This window comes from Balaenoptera ricei, chromosome 3 (assembly GCF_028023285.1).
Source record: "Balaenoptera ricei isolate mBalRic1 chromosome 3, mBalRic1.hap2, whole genome shotgun sequence".
NCBI lineage: Eukaryota > Metazoa > Chordata > Mammalia > Artiodactyla > Balaenopteridae > Balaenoptera > Balaenoptera ricei.
In genome coordinates this window covers 150,100,798-150,117,878 of record NC_082641.1, presented here as the reverse complement: position 1 = coordinate 150,117,878, position 17,081 = coordinate 150,100,798, and the positions used below count along the sequence as shown (strand labels likewise).

General features: G+C 35.9%; 1 protein-coding gene across 4 annotated transcripts in view; it reads right to left on the bottom strand.

The window, feature by feature from the left end:
* RANBP17 (RAN binding protein 17) overlaps positions 1–17,081 on the bottom strand; it is a 322,665-nt gene that overhangs the window by 80,914 nt on the left and 224,670 nt on the right. For all 4 annotated transcript variants that reach the window (XR_009502445.1, XM_059917665.1, XM_059917663.1 and 1 more), the window contains 3 exons: positions 16,384–16,464; positions 7,118–7,181; positions 6,918–7,026 (listed from right to left, as the gene is read on the bottom strand). Coding sequence is in view for 3 of the 4 variants with exons in the window: in XM_059917665.1 (XP_059773648.1) it covers positions 6,918–7,026; positions 7,118–7,181; positions 16,384–16,464 (254 nt within the window). In the remaining variant the exon portion in view is untranslated. The remainder of the gene's footprint in view (positions 1–6,917; positions 7,027–7,117; positions 7,182–16,383; positions 16,465–17,081) is intronic.

Below are 17,081 nucleotides of genomic sequence, written 5' to 3'. Positions count from 1 at the left end.
ATTTACATCGTATTAGGTATTATAATTAACCTAGAGATGACTGAAAGTATACGGGAGGATGTGTGTAGGTTATTTGCAAAACTACGACATTTTATATAAGGGACTTGAGCAAATGCAAATTTTGGTATGGGGGGGCGGGGTGTCCTGGAACTAAGCCCCTGTGTATACTGAGGGACAACTGTAACCCGTTTAAAACCAAGTACCAATGGGTAATCTCGTAAGAGCCAGTGACTTCTGCAGGTCTAGGCCCATATCATCTGCTGTTCCCCAGCACTTTATTAGGATAGCACTTCTAAAGTTCTATTAGAGGGGCTTCCCTGGCGGTGCAGTGGTTGAGAATCCGTCTGCCAATGCAGGGGACACGGGTTTGAGCCCTGGTCCAGGAAGATCCCACATGCCGCGGAGCAACTCAGCCCACGAGCCACAACTACTGAAGCCTGAAGCCTGCGCACCTAGAGCCTGTGCTCTGCAACGAGAGAAGCCACCACAATGAGAAGCCTGCGCACCGCAACGAACAGTAGCCCCCGCTCGCCGCAACTAGAGAAAGCCCAAGTGCAGCAACAAAGACCCAACGCAGCCAAAAATAAAAATAAATAAATTTCTATTAGAAAAAGGCTTGAGAAATGTGCATAGCTAGATTTCACTTGGGCCCAAATTTGGTTTTCATTTCAGTTTCCCTCTAAACTGCCTAGGAGTTTTAGCTGGCTTTGAAGTAACTTATGGTTTTGGGCAGGGCAGGATGTTTTAGTATCAGTCATGAAGTGTCATCAGCTCTTGCTTCTACAGGAAAATAATAGCCCAAATTCTAAAGGTAGAGTAGCTGCGTAAAGGGTATTGGATCTGCCTCATTTTGAGGACCCAGTGTCAGTCAGTGCCCCTAACAGTGTATTTAATCAAATATCTGTCATGATTAATACATACTGAGTACTTGTTTTGTGAAAGGAATTGTTCCAGGCCCTTTCACACATGTTTATCTTATTTAAGCCACATGACAGCTCTTCAAAGTAGATATCTCCATTTAATAGATGAGAAAATTGAGGCACCCTTTAATTCCTCTCCCTAGGGAACCAGAATGTTTATTTTAGTTCCCAGAAGAAAAATACACTGCCTACTGCAGACTACTTACTCCTTTTCTAGCAAACCTATCCTCAAAGTTTCATCCCTGAAGCATCTCATTCCCTGGGGTGCTCTGGACTCTCTACCCTCAAAACCAGGTAAGTTATTAACACTGGATCTGGACTTAATGGGCTGCTTTCTGCCTACAGGGCCAGCTAATTAGTCTTAATTATCTCATTACAGATTCTAAGTATTTCCAGCTGCTTTTTTACCCCTATTGCCCACTTCCCCTCCCCCCACCAAATGTCTATTTTCCAGATAGTCTGTGCCAAGTCATGGACACAGGTGATATATTGATGTATTCTTCCTATTTATCAGAACATCAGCTATTTCTGATCAAGCTTCTCACTTTCTAAATCCTCCTGGGATATCTACCTCTGTGTTCTTTTTTCCATGAGAAGAAATATGCTTTAGCCAATTATTAGACATAAGAACAAATTTCAAAAACTACATTTGACTTTCACTGACCACAGAACTGTAATATACAAATAATAAACATGAATCTTATTTGTTTGATAGAAGTTTGGAAAGTAATCCCTTCTCCCTTCTTCTCACTGCCCCCGCCGGAACCTCAAATCATTCAGTCCAAATAGTTCAAATACAAATGAAGAAGAAAAAGTTACACTGCCTAATTGATTGAGAATGTGAAAGGCAAAGTAACAGTTTAGCAGAAGTGAATGAGAATATGTGGTCAGAGGGCTACAAGTTATATGACTGACCTTCCGCAAGTCATTTAATCTCCCCATACCTCACTTTTCTAACGGATAAACAATGCAATAATACCTATTTCATGTGGGCTGTCCTGAAGATCAAATAGGAAAATGTATGTCAAAGTGGTCTGCAAACTATAACTTTGTAAACAAACGTTAGTTATTATTGATAAAGAAAAGGAAGTTTCTTTCCTCAGCTATTTTTACTTCTATCTTTAGTAGCTATTTCTAGAATACTCTTCCCTTTTTATTCAAGTCATTTACTTGCTATTTAAAATTTTTCAAATTTAAGCTAGAGGTATCTTCAGGTGCCAATTACCTATTATAAGCCACAAAAGTAGATGGATACTATGCTACCTTCATCCCTAAAGAGAGACTCTCTCCTAATGTCTATAAACACCATTTTAATATTAGTATCCCCGTGATCATTAAAAGTATGACTGCTTGTTAGAGTTTGAATATCTGAGGAAGGTACTACTCAGATCCCATCAACATGCTTCTCATCTGAGTAGTTCAAGATAAGGTGCAATCATAAAATGTCCAAGGAAAATAAACTATGACACCGAGCAATTCTAAATCTGTGGTTGGTAAAAACTTAATTTGCAACTAACAACATTTAGTTCTCTACAAAACAAAATGCTTTGTTGTAGCTCTTTCCCACACTTCCCCTCTGCAATATTTGTCAACTGAATCACCTCCATTCAAATTAAACAAAATAGAAGGTTTTTATTTATTCAAGTATTTTACACTGAACAGCTCCCTGGAGCTGTTCACCATTTACTGACTTGGGTAATACTATCTTTCCTTTAGTTTATTAGATTGACAAAGTTAATTTAAAAATAACCTTGGGAACTTTAAGTGATTCTTGGTCAGTCACTATTTTCTCCTGTATGTATGCTATCTCATGAAGGGATTTTTTTGCATTAATTTTTTTTTCTTTCTCTCTCTCTCTTTTTTTTTAAAATTAATTTATTTTTGGCCGCGTTGGGTCTTTGTTGCTGCGTGCAGGCTTTTCTCTAGTTGCGGCAAGCGGGGGCTACTCTTCGTTGCGGTGCACGGGCTTCTCATTGCGGTGGCTTCTCTTGTTGCGGAGCACGGGCTCTAGGCGCGTGGGCTTCAGTAGTTGTGGCTCGCGGGCCCTACAGCGCAGGCTCAGTAGTTGTCGCGCACGGCCTTAGTTGCTCCGCGGCATGTGGGATCTTCCCCGACCAGGGCTCGAACCCGTGTCCCCTGCATTGGCAGGCGGATTCTTAACCACTGCGCCACCAGGGAAGCCCTGCATTAATTTTTATAATTTCTTAGAATACAAAAAATACGTGGCCAACATGAAACATCATCATTCTGACGATGAAATGCTTTCAATTCTGTTCTTTATACAAGTGAACATTTCGTCTAGTTTAGCCAAGGAGCAATTTGATAAAGTGGTACAACTGTTTATTGTCAACACCCCCCCCCCCCCATTTTAATCTGAAATACAACCTGGGGCACATAGCCTCTAATTAAATTCATACAAAGTACAAATTATTGAATAGAAACCAAAATGCATTTCAAAGTAAATAGCAATTAATGTGACACCCAATTTCTTCACCTTTTTTAATCACTCCAATGTGCAGGGCTTATACACAAAGCATATTCAATTTCTTTTGTAGGATTCAATTAGAATATGCTTTATATTTCAATCCAAGAATCACATCCAATGCTTTGCAAGCAGGCTGGTTAGATGTTTTTTCTATGTGATTCTTACAAAAAAAAAAAAATCACTGATATAAAAAGTTCCTCTTCAAACTTGTTTAATTTGAGAAGAATTCTCATGATCTAGTATTTCTCTCACTTAATACATGGATCTGTGCTTCTTTTGACATCACTACCTCTTCTTTCCTTGTTTCCATGACAGTGAACACCCAATAGAAAACTATAGAGCCATCTATATAGGAATTCTGACAGCAACATCCAGTCAATCTAGTTTGTGAGACAAGGCTTCAAATAATAAAACTGTGTTCAGCAGCACTCAACAAATGATTGTCTGTAAAGTAATAACTTGAACAGAGAGCAACAAGTGACTAATCGAGCACAAGAGTGGCCAAGTGTAGCTAATCACTTGCGAAAGTAATCAGCCACTTGATTTTTTTGTTGGAGAGCCCAATGATCAGACTACTCCTAGAGAGAACACAGCAGGCTGAGCTGATTTCAGGAGCCATGATTATGGCATTCTGGTTACAGTATACTTGTGTGTCATTCATTCGCCAAATACTAACTGAGCACCTACAATGTAGAGATACTGGGATTGGTACTAGAAAATATGAAGAAGGCAAAGTCTATACCCTAAAGGAGCTTAACATATTTTGGGAAGAAGAGCAACTCTGGTTCGTAACAGGGGAAGGAAGCTCTGATAATATATACCACAAATCGTCACTTGATGCTTACCATACACGTTTATTTTTAAAAGTGAAAAACACTAATAAATAAAAAAGTTTCTTTTCAGTGTACAAGTTCCATGAGTGTAGCTGCTACTGTTTTTACTTTTATCTATTCCCAGATTCAATTTACTTACATTGAGCATCTACCATGTACCAGGTACTTCCATACAGCCTGTCTTTCCTTTTTCCCAAGGTATCTAAAAACTGCTTTCAGTGTAACAGATATTTACCTTTAAAAAAAGGCTCTGGGGCTTCCCTGGTGGCGCAGTGGTTGAGAGTCTGCCTGCCAATGCAGGGCACACGGGTTTGAGCCCTGGTCTGGGAGGATCCCACATGCCGCGGAGCGGCTGGGCCCATGGGCCACAATTGCTGAGCCTGCGCGTCTGGAGCCTGTGCTCCGCAACAAGAGAGGCCGCGGTAATAAGAGGCCTGCGCACCGCGATGAGGAGTGCCCCCCACTTGCCGCAACTAGAGAAAGCCCTCGCACAGAGACGAAGACCCAACACAGCCATAGATAAATAAATAAATTAATTAATTAAAAAAAAAAAAAAAAAAAAAAGCTCTGAACCAAAAAATTTCAATTTATACTTTATATGTTCTTGGGTTAAATATTTCAAAGGAATCTAATCGTGCAAAACCTAATAAAACCCTATTATTCAATTACATATTTTTACTTCAGTTTCTCATACCTCACAGCTTACATTAAGCAATACTAAATAAAAGTAGTCTTCAAAAAGGCAGCGTGCAACGCAGGGTCTTTCTGGGCATCATCGTGACTATCAATTATCAATGCAAAGATAAGTGCAGTAGTGCTGTAAATACTGACAGTGCTATCCTGTTGTTTAAGCTACCACAGATTTATGAGGGCTCCTTTTGTCCATAATGGCCGTACAAAAAAGGATCTTGACTCATTCCATTTCCAGGTCCTGAAGATGTGCGTGACATGAACCTCCTTCTAGGAAATTTCCTTTAGCTAGTTCTGTTTAACTTTGGTCTCCCTGCTTCTTTCACTCTGTTTGACAGGTCATTAGAAGAGCATTTTTAAGGCTTAGTCAACAAATTAAGTCTAGACAAGGGTGTTACTATCTCCTTTAATGCTTGGACAACAGGGAAAGCAAGAAGGCTAGCTCCTTGAGGGCAGGGGCCAGTATGCCTGACTGGTCTTTGTCTTGCCCTCAGACCTCAGCACAGGGTGCTCTCTAAATGATTATGGAGGACGATGACAAAGAGTCTGGGATGCTCTTCTGCTCTCCAAGGCAGCAGCTGAGAGGTAATACAGGCCAGTGTGCAGCATGCAAAGCTGTCACTCAGATCCTCCATTTGCCTAAGGTAGCAGATGATTGGGTTTTGCATGCCTGGTTTACACTCTTCAAATATTTATAGACAGTTTTCTTTGCCTCAAGCTCTACTTGTCACTTAGCCAAGTTTTACATACATGGTTCTTTTAATCTTTCTTTAGAAATCAATCCCACTAAGCTCCTTAGTCATTCTAGTTGTATTTTTCTCAACTTTTGGCTGTTTGTCTTTCTGGTGACTTATTCTGTTGAAATGCATGAAAATAACATACATATGGAGCAGAGAAGGGTTTAGTCACCTTTCCATTACAAGGGTCAATGCCTTTTACATACAAAATGAAATTATTTATCCCTTTTCCTTATGTATGATCATGTTTTAAAAAAAATCATGTTTAAGTTGATAGATCAATTAATACATTGCAAGAGAAAGGAAGAAAAAGTATCACCAGTCTTACATTTTCTAAGGATGATATCATATTGTCATTGATTGAATTCTCTCATATGTCTATAAACCGATTAATTTAACCTGCAGTATCCAAACATGGGGGAAAATGGGAATCCAGAACAACGTGCTCAACACAGAGAGGCTTAAGTGCCCATTTTAAGGTAGCTAGCTATCTACCTGTGGATACTTCTGGCTAACTTCAGCTTTTCAATGAAACAAAAACAAGCTAATTTTTCCCATTAGAAAAGTAATACAGTAAGGAAAATTTCAAATAACCAGAAATGAGGAAAGTCACCTATAGTGCACTACTCAAAGACAACATTTAACATTTTTGAAGAATTTCATTTAAGCTTTTTTTTTTGATGCGTTGTTTTTTCCCTCCCAATGGGCATGCTCATAATCATTTGCACAGTTCAATAGCTTACTTTTTTGCTTAATATTATAACATAAAACTTCATGTATTACTTTGTCTTCAAGTCATAATTTTTAATGACTACAGACTATTCCATCAAGTAGATATGCCATAATTTTATAATTCCCTGTTGTTGGACATTTACATCATTGCCATTTTTCTTCTAGATTAAATGGCATTACAAAGAAACTCCTTGTTTATAAAGCTTTTCTGTATTTACGATTATTCTTTGATTTTGTAGCAGTACAATTAATGGATCAAAGGATACCCAGAAAATCAGTTTTGAAGTAAAGAGTTAATACAAGTACTATTTGAAGTGAAAAACACCATCTTATATACAAAAATTTGCCTTTTGGCTCTAATGCTAACAAGTGAATGCTCAAATCTCGGAAAGTTGTAGAAAACTGTCAAAGATGGCAAATTCCAATAAGTTAAATGCGGTACTCACAAATATGACACTTCTTTATTCACACAAGTATACTGTTGACCCCTTATTAATTAAGCTTAAATTCTTAACCTTACCTAGATCTACCATCAGAAGACGAGTGAGGGCTGTGTAGAAGGTTGTTCGGCACCTGAAGTCACTGAGACTGTAACTGTCACTGATGCCAAGAAAGGGGAAGTGTTCACTCTGATGAAAGCAAGAGAGCATCCAAAGTTACTAAGCTTTACCTAAACTACCCGGAAAACTCTAGTCATTAATTAAAGGAAATAAGACTCACCGTGTGATTTTTTAACATGAATTTCACGGCATCTATCTTCACAAGTTTTTTTAAAAGGATATAGGTAATAGAAGTTAAGGAATCTGGGGAAATACAATTGTCTTATCAATAAGTAATAGATCAAAAAATAACACTGAACTATAATGGCATCAGTTTCTATTTATGAAGAAAAAATATTTTTTCTAAAGAGTATTACTCCTATAGAAATGCCTTACATTCTGTTAAGAATGATAATCCATTATTAACCAGTGCAATTACTTTTCCTGTCTTATACATATTCTAGTTATGGAAAGGAAGAATGACTTTTATAATTAAGACAAAAACTTTACTATTAAAGCCTTGATAGTGGAAAATTAAAACTGACCCTTTTTACATTTTGGGTGTAACTTGGAACTTCTTTTCACTTAATATTATTTTATAAAAAATAATTATGAAAGATCCATAATATATTGGCTATCAAGAAAGAGAAAATTATTCAATTCTAAGAAACATGAGCTCAGTTAGTAGAAATCTAAGGAAGTTCTGTTTTAGATGAAGAAAATCAGAATACAATTAGGAGAATGTAGCAGATTGCATGTCCTCAAGTGTTGAAGGACAGGTTTAAAGGGCCTAATATTTCTCAAGTGCCTACTAGCTGTAAGGCATTTTATATTTGTTAACCCACCTAATCTTCATAATTACATTGTTAAATATTATTTATTATGTCTAATCTGTGGATAAGAAAACAGAAGCTCAGAGAAATTAAGTTACTTGCCCAAGATTACACATCTATGGACTGAGAGTGCTGACATTTGACCTGAGGTTTGATTACAAAGGCTGTTCTTTCTACTGTACCACATTATCACCTGAACAGTTCAACTCAGAATGAGAATAGAGTTGAAAAATCACAAACATGATCACAAAGCCTAAATAATTTCTGGTTAATGCCATCATCAAAGAAGGGCTGAAGTGGGTTCTAAGAACATCTATTCAGGACACAGACACCCTCTGCTCTTACTTAGGGTTTACCCTAAGTGTTTTCTAGTCATGTGTCTCCTACTCTAGCTAGGGCACCTCTTGGGCATTCCCTACATACTTACTCACACCTTTCTTCAAGCCGTAATAATCTTACATGGTTCCATTTATGTCCCAATGAAAACACTGGCTCTTTTCCTTCACATCATCCCCAAATGCAGATGTATATTAACTCTGTACAGTGGGGCTGATAAGCCTAATTTAAAATTTTAGTCACTCAGGTGTGGGTGTAAAAGAGTAGAAAATGCACTGCAACAAAAGTTAGGAAACCTGGGCTTTCAGCTTGACTATACCATTCGATCAGCTGGATGAGAGTCTGAGTACTATACTCAGCAACTCTTAGCCTTAGTTTTCCTCTTCAGCAAACGAGGATATACCCAAGCTATCTTGGGTTGTGAGGCCTGTTGTAAGGATCAGATGATGCAGATGTCTTTGCTAACTGTAAATGAGAGAGGAGATACAAAGAAGCAGAGAATGAGGGCTTCCCTGGTGGCACAGTGGTTGAGAATCTGCCTGCCAATGCAGGGGACACGGGTTCGAGCCCTGGTCTGGGAAGATCCCACATGCCGCGGGGCAACTAGGCCCGTGAGCCACAACTACTGGGCCTGCGCGTCTGGAGCCTGTGCTCCGCAACAAGAGAGGCCACGATAGTGAGAGGCCCGCGCACCGCGATGAAGAGTGGCCCCCACTTGCCGCAACTAGAGAAAGCCCTCGCACAGAAACGAAGACCCAACACAGCCATAAATAAATAAATAAATTAATTAATTAATAAAATTAAAAAAAAAAGAAGCAGAGAATGAACATTTACAGAATGCTTACTACTTGCAAGGTTAATTCTCACAATCCCATGAGATAGATTCTATTTTTCAAATGAGGAAACAAACTCAAACAATGAAATAAAACTTTCCAAAAGACAGGCAATTAGGATGATTTACATTCAAGCCCCTCTGACTCTAAGGCAACCCATTCCAGTTGCACAGTAAGCAACTGTATATTTTGCTTATTTGTACATTATACTGTAAACTTTCTAAGGGCAGTGGCCGCACGTATGCATTTTCCTCAGTACACTGCTCTCAGTGGGTGCTCGATGCACCATGTGTTTCTGGAAGGTTGAAACAAGATCAGGGCTGATAGGTAGCAAGTCTTTCCCTGCTTACAAAGATGCAGATTTGATGATTTTTTCCAGTGTAAATCACTGAGTAGAAGAATTGCCACTCAAACTTCACTCGGTTAAACAGCGGTGGGGATCAATAAGCTAAGAAATATCTTAAGTAATTACCAAATACAATTCTCTTACAATTGCAAAGTTAAAAGTGACAGGGTCTATGGGTAATAAGAATGCTGCCATTAACAGGAATCTTCCTGTCAGTGCTGCTAATAAACAGCAAGTCATGTTTTGACAATATAATATTTATGGTAGCAATAAACAGAACATTTACAGGAAGAATCTCATATGCCAAAGACACATTTTCTGCAGAATTGCATCTGTGCACTTTGTACCAAGGCCAGCCTCACGGCCTTTTAATTACCTTCTAAAGAAAAAAAAAAAAGATTAAGAGTGAATTTTTTAACTTTTTTCAATAAAGAAAAAAATGAGCGTTCATCTGAATATTTATATTCCCCTATAGGAATTCAATTCAAAGCTAGTTATGGTCCTTAAGAGGATCTGTAATTTTTTTAAAAAGGTAAATGGATACATCATCATTATAATCTTCATTCTTCTCTAAGAGACTAGGGTTCTTGTAAGTTGCACCATTTTAGTTGGGTGGCAGTACCAGGTTAGATTTCAGAGGCCTGTTGACAACAGTTTTTAACAGTACACGTGGTAATGGTGGTTAACAGTAACAACAGTAGTAGAAGTCCAGTAGAGTAAGAGAACTTAATAAAGGTCCCACATGGAACTTATAAATGGTAGAGCCAAGATTCAAATCCAAAGTTCAAAGGTCTGTGTGACTTGAAAGTATAAGCTCTTTTTACTAGGCTATCTCATATCCATTTGATTTTAAAGATGCCAAATGATTCTACAGAGATCACTAGCTTCTTGAGATACAACTGAAACTGGAACTAGGTCCCAGAAGCGACAGGGAAACTGTTCTTTTAGGATGCATCAACTCATTAGTGAGCCTTCATCACATCCAGGACTGAGCAAACTCCATAACCTGGCCGATACTAACTTACAAACAAAATGCTCATAAAATTTCTGTCTGTATCCACGTGGTTATGAAACCACTGACGAAGGTGAAGATGGCCTTACTGATAGTTAGCATGACAAATGGAGAAAGGCAAGAAAAAGTTGAAAGAATGGTATATCTTAGAGATGGTCAAAATTTTGAAAACTGCATCCTTTGAAAAGAAGGATAACCAAATTGAGAATGCCCTGGTTTCTTAAGTTACAGGTACCACACACTTTAGCAGCTAAGGGGCACAGGAGCACCAAGTATGACTTCAATTCATGCTATCAAGTCTTTGCTGAGGAACACCATATTTCATCAATCCTAAACCACCACTGATTATAAAAAACATCCTTATTATATGAGCTACTATGAAAGAAAAAGTATTTTAAAGTATCATCAACTATAAAACAGTTTATTTACAGAAGTGTTAAAATGTGACGAAATTTCTGTTTTAGAATCAAAGAAGTAGTATATTAGGTGCATGATATTCACTAAGCACAAGAGGATGGATAATGGTATTGATCTAGGCAATTATGTAAAAGCCATACATATTTCCAAATATTATAGATAGAATTAGATCCTGATGATAGAAGAAAGTTCACAGATAAGAAAATTACCTGTTGGAAATTACTGTAGGTAATATAGTATAAATATACTGTAGGTATATAGTATAATTACTGAAATATTAATTTAGCTATTTCAAAAGTAGAATTATGCTCATGAACCCTACTAGACTAAAAAAATCCAAACAGGTATAACCAAAATGAAACATCTTAAGGGATACTAATAACTACTTATAAGGAATAAGAGTTAAGGTTTAGTATCTCAGTAGGAGAGGTAACAGTATGTTCAAAAGGCCTGCTATGTGATGAAGTTTTAAAACTATAGAGAAAGGAAACAAGAGTCCTAATCCCTAATAATTTACAACTTAATAGGAGAGAGGACTAGCCAATACTAGGCTATATTATATTAATCACCAGAAATATAGATAAGAACTAGGTGTCCAAGAACATGAAGAAAAAGAAAAGGAACGAAAATGAAGTATTTAGTAGCACCTACTATGTGACTGGATGAGTAGTACCAGGTGCTTTATTATTGTTAGATAACATAGATATACTGTTATGTATTTATTATCTTATTTAATCCTTACAAAATCCTAAGAGATAGGTAATATTCCCTTTCTACAGATGAAGAAACTGAGTCTCAGAGAAATTAAATGACTCATTCATGTTCTTTCAGTTAACATAGTGGCTAAGGATTATAACTACTTCAGGATGGCTCTACCAAGTTTTTAGCTAAACCTGAAAATTAGAAGAGACCTAAGTGAGTTACAATGGATCAAATGAAGAGAACAGCACATGTGGTAATTCAGTGAAAGATAATGAAGGGTGTCAAGGGGAAGGCAAAAATAAATTTCCTGGGCCCAAGTATAAAGTACAAATTGTGGTTGAGTGGTGGATCAGGAAATTAGTTATGGGAACTCAATAAGTCAAGTACCATTAAAGAACTCAAGTTTAAATCAATAATTTTACTTTGACCCAAGAAGCAAGTGGAAGTGACTCTCGGCTTTTGGGAAGAAAAATGATCAGATCAAAACAATACTCGAGGAAGGTAATCCTGTGAAGCAAGAATAGATAAAGAACTGAGAGAAGGCCTGCATAAGTGGGCTACAGAAGAGGAGTAGAAGATTCTCACCCTTGATGCCAGCACAAAAACAAACAAATAGAGCAGATAAATTACGAGATGACTTTTCCAAAGATGATAGAGACAGCAAACAAAGAAATAAATCAACGTTTCTTTTGATGAGAAATGTTAATAGAAGTATGCCTGAGGGATGTAGCTGAAACCAGTTTTATTTAACATTCTGAAAACCATCTGGAGATGGTGATATTCGCTGAAATAAAGCAATACATTTTAATACTATTTCACAAAAGCAGAATTACTACGGTTTATTACTAAATATTTCCTGTAACAGACATACTCGATTTTACTTCCATCCTTCACCCTTATTTCATTCTAGACCCTTGTTTCATCTTTCATCCTTTAGTCTTTCCTAACCCCCCCACCTCATTCAGGATTCACCAAATCCTGGTGTACAGGAACTATGGGAGATAGTCCCAGTCTTAGAGAGTTAGTCTGAAGCCAAATGGAAGGAATTCTTTCTTTAACAGATAACCTGAGCCAGCTTCACGGGCATCCAGACTATGCACTTGCACAGGGGCCTCTGCTTATAAAGGCCTCTGCTTGGTTCAGTGCTCTGCTGCTGAGGACTTGAAATTCTTAATCATTTATGAACAAGGCACCCCACATTTTCACTTCGTACTGGGCCCCGTGAATTATGTATGTGGTCTTGCAATAACATGATGAAGTTATTAATTCTAAGAATTGTTGAAGTTAACATTATCAATAGGGTAAAGTGAGTTTGGATAAATTCATGAATTTATGTAGAACCCTTTAATGGGGTCTGTTTTTTAAAAGCTAAAGATATTTTGGGTTTTCTCAAACCTTTGAGGATGATGTAATAAGGGCAGCTACCAACAGAGGGCCTAACAGAAAATGAAATTACCTTTCTCATTATTATCTATCTGAAACCCAGAGACATGTAAATGCTATAAATTTTAGTAAACAATGAATTGCAGTAGAAATACTGATCAATTATTTTTCAAAGGAAGAAAAATTTGAAATAATGATTAATAAACAAACAGAATTTTGGATGAAATGTGATACTTCCCTCCCTCTTTCTCAGCATTTAAAATAAGTAAGTTTATTTGATAGCTCTGTATGACCCTTATTCTTGCTCCAGTTTTCCTGGCAGCTTCCTTGTCCTAATCACTTAAACAATCTTACTCCTTTCCCAATTAGATAGAAACTAGAATTTATGACTGGAAATCATTTCAAAGCAGGAAAAAGACCCCCAAGTATTAAACCTAACTGTGGAGGGCTGCCCCAGGACAGAGTCATTTCAACTCTGTGCCTGTTAGAGAAAGCTATTTAGAATCTGGAATTCTTGAAATTTAGTCTTGGAAATTTAAAAAGTACATTAAAAAGTTACTAGATATGTTTGCTAAATGTATCATATATGCCACATGTAATGAATCTGCCGGGAAAACAAACTTTCTCTCAAAAAGGCCACTGGATTTTAAAATTACAATAATCTTACCAACTTAGAAAGCTTCAAATTTACCAACAGAAACCTTGGGGTAAATGCAACAAGGGCTTTCCAGTTAAAATCTAGGGACTTAACGTAATGGTATCCTCCTCACACACATTATTATTTGGAAAACTAGATTATTTCTAAAAACGTCAAGTCCGCCTTTTCCAAGTGAAGACAAATTCCCTTAGAGAAGAGCTTGTAGGAGAAATACCTGACTTTTCTGTTTAGGACATTCAGTTCTATTTTCTGATTAACTTAAGGCAGAAGTCCTCAAAGTATAGTCCTTGAGCCCCCAGCATCACCTGGGAGTTGATGAAAATGCAAATTCTCAGGTCTCAGTCTGACCCCTCCTAAAACAGAAACTCTGGGGGTGGGGGTGGGGTCCAGGAATTTGTATTTTAACAAGAACTCCAGTGATTCTGAGTATCACTAAAGTTTGAGACAGTAACCATTGGGGCCAGGTTACCATTCATTCCAGGTTACTCTGCCTTAGGCAAGTAAACACACGGCTTTTTAGCGCTTCCTAAAAATGAGGATCTTTTGTGATTTCAATTTCCAAACAAGCAGTCAGATACAAGACCACCAAGTTCAGAGACTGGCTGTGAGGACCATAAATAATGAGTAAGATTCACTCTGGAGAAGACAAAAATAGAAAAAACAAAAAAATAAGTATTCGAAGACATGCATTATAAAAGTAATAAGGAACATTTTGAAATTTTATAGTAAGATAACATGCTTTTCATTTATTTGTTACTAGTATTTTAAATACAAATATTTTGAATATTAATATATAAACATACTTCCATTTATAGAGGCCAAATGGTGATGATTTTTATCTTGCATAACTGTTCCTACTGCTGAAGAGTGTCACCTTATTTTTAACACAGAAATAATGTATTGCTTTAAAAATCAGGATTTAAAAACACATTACAATAAAGAAATCGATTAGAAACAACAAAACATGCATTAAGTAACCAGCAACTGCACTGAAATAGATACACCACTCACATATTCCATTATGTAAATGAATTCAAAGATATTTCATGACTGATCAGCTAGAAGGGACATAATGATTTATAATTCAAATAACTGAGCAGTGAAATCAAATTGAGTTAATATATATTTCTAAATATGCAAACCTGAAATAATTGTTAAAAAGTATAAATCAATGTACCCAAGTTGAAATTATGCCTATCCCTTGGTTTAAAACGCTAGCTTTTAAACTTTTATCTAATAAGCTTTCTGAAAATACGATTCTTTTATTAACTTCAAAAAAAGGAGTGCTCAAAAGCAGTAAGTGACTTGTAAAATAAATGGTTATAATCTTAGGATTAAAGAATATATAAAAGGTATAAGTGATAGGAAAGGATCTTTAATAGCAGATACAAATAAATTAGGCATTATGTAAATCATACAAAAAACAATACAAATCAAATTAATTTTATATTAGATTTCAATTTCAACCTAAAAAATAGGGGAAATCGAAACAGAGATATGTGCTATAAAATAATATAGGCTTCTTTCCAGATAATATGTTCTCAAAATAATACATTGTGAAAAGGCCAGAGTTTGCAATACTAGGAAGTACTTATAAACCACTTCATATGTTGGAAATAAAGAGCATTTCAGCATTATTATTAAAAAAAAATACAGGTTGAGTTTTTTTTTTTAATAAGAAAAAATACATATCTTAAAAAGCCAAAATGACCACTGGAATTGGGTTGTACATCACTTTCCAGTAAAAAGGAAAAACAGCCTGGACAGGTGTAATTTATCATTTTTCTGATTTAATATCAAAGAAATATATTAAAATAATAAAAAGAATCCTGAAATCCTCAAAATTTGTAGTGATAAATAGCCCTCCCTGTCTTTATTGCATTATACCTACTAACAGAAATATTGCATGGTGGATTTTGCCAGACAAGGACGATTATTTTCCAATAAAAAGTTGCATATTAAATTCCAGCACAAAAGTGGGTGTCTAATACTTTGGAAATCTTTTATGGTTTGCCAAGGAACACAATTTTAAACTTAACTAATATAAACATATTCCTGGAGTGAACCTACATTAAAGATTTCCATCCAATGCCACCCATTTTCAGAATGTTGTCCTCATGTTAAAATATCAGCTAATCTTAGTGGTTAACTAAACCAACACTTATTTTTCACAACTCCTATATATTTGATAGCTAACATATAAAAGACAATCTACATACTTCTCTCGCATTGGTAGAAACATTATAATAGTATCAACTATAATCTAATAAGAAAGGATGATTCTGGTTTTAGATTTTAAGAATCTGCTAAAGAGAAATCTAAACATTTAATGTGTAATGGGAAATCTTAATTTAGAGTAAATAAGATGTTGATTTGGTAGAGGAAATAATCAAAGAAGAGGTCAAAAACCTTGTAATTCCCTTTCTATTACTCCTTTGTGCCTCTTAACTAGTGAAAATAATATTTGTTTCAACTGAAGAACAATGAAGAAATACTGATTCTTAGGAATTCAGCTTTTATCAAATAATATTTTTGGAACATTTTGACATTCTTAAACTTAGTTACATTTTTTTTAAAACAAGAACGTCCTGACAATTATGAAAAATTATGGATTAAAACATATGTGGTTTGCGTACTTTCTTATATATCCATTTATAAACCTGGATGGGTATAAACATAATTTTAACTAGTTAGAAATCTGTATATCCATATAAATTCAACTGTGACTCTGAATAAAATTTTCATATTATATAGCTAATATAAATCTTTCAAAATTACGCATTTACAGATAAGGCTAAATGAAAGGCTTTTTATTAAAAAAAAAAAAAAAGAACACTTGAAAAATTATAAATAAGAAAAATACCTGGCCAATAGAATGCACTTGTTAGGTTGTTTATGTACATTATCAGATATAGTAAAAAGGATATCCAACAGAAAGGTCATTTAGGAACTGAAGAGTCCTTGAAATGACAGGCTCACATCTTCCCCAGTATTTAAGGTTTGTAACACTAAATATGAAAAAAAAGTTTTTAATTATAATGAAGGTTATTTGTTTGTGTAGGGAGAACATGGAAATACACATACACTTATGTCAGTTAAATGACCTAAATCACAAACATCTCATAAAGTGGGTTTAAATATCAATGGAACATTTTCTATTCTTTTCATAGCATATTCAAAATTATATACAAGCAATGCACAATGAACACTGCTCTCCAAATGGTGTATTATTCTATAAATATAGTTTTATAAATTAAAAAGTTGCCTAAGTGTTTCACAGAAGAAACATTAAGTTTGTATCCAAAATAAACATAGTAGGGAGTGACAACAGGAGTTACAAAGGAAGTCAAATAGAGACTCACAGTTACTGCCAAGAAGTGAACCATCAAATTTGTGGTTCCAAAACTCACTTCCTATGATCATGATTGTTTATCTAGCTTTGTTCTCTGCAAGTAAGACAGTGCTACCTATCTGTTACACAGATGAAGAAAGATGTCAAGTGGAGGCATAGAAGTTTAGGCTAAGTGTACAAAGTTATGTCTATGACCATAAACTAGTTAATTTTACTAATATTGTAAGGATAATTTAAGGACAGTTTCCATGAATATGTCTCTGATAGCCATAG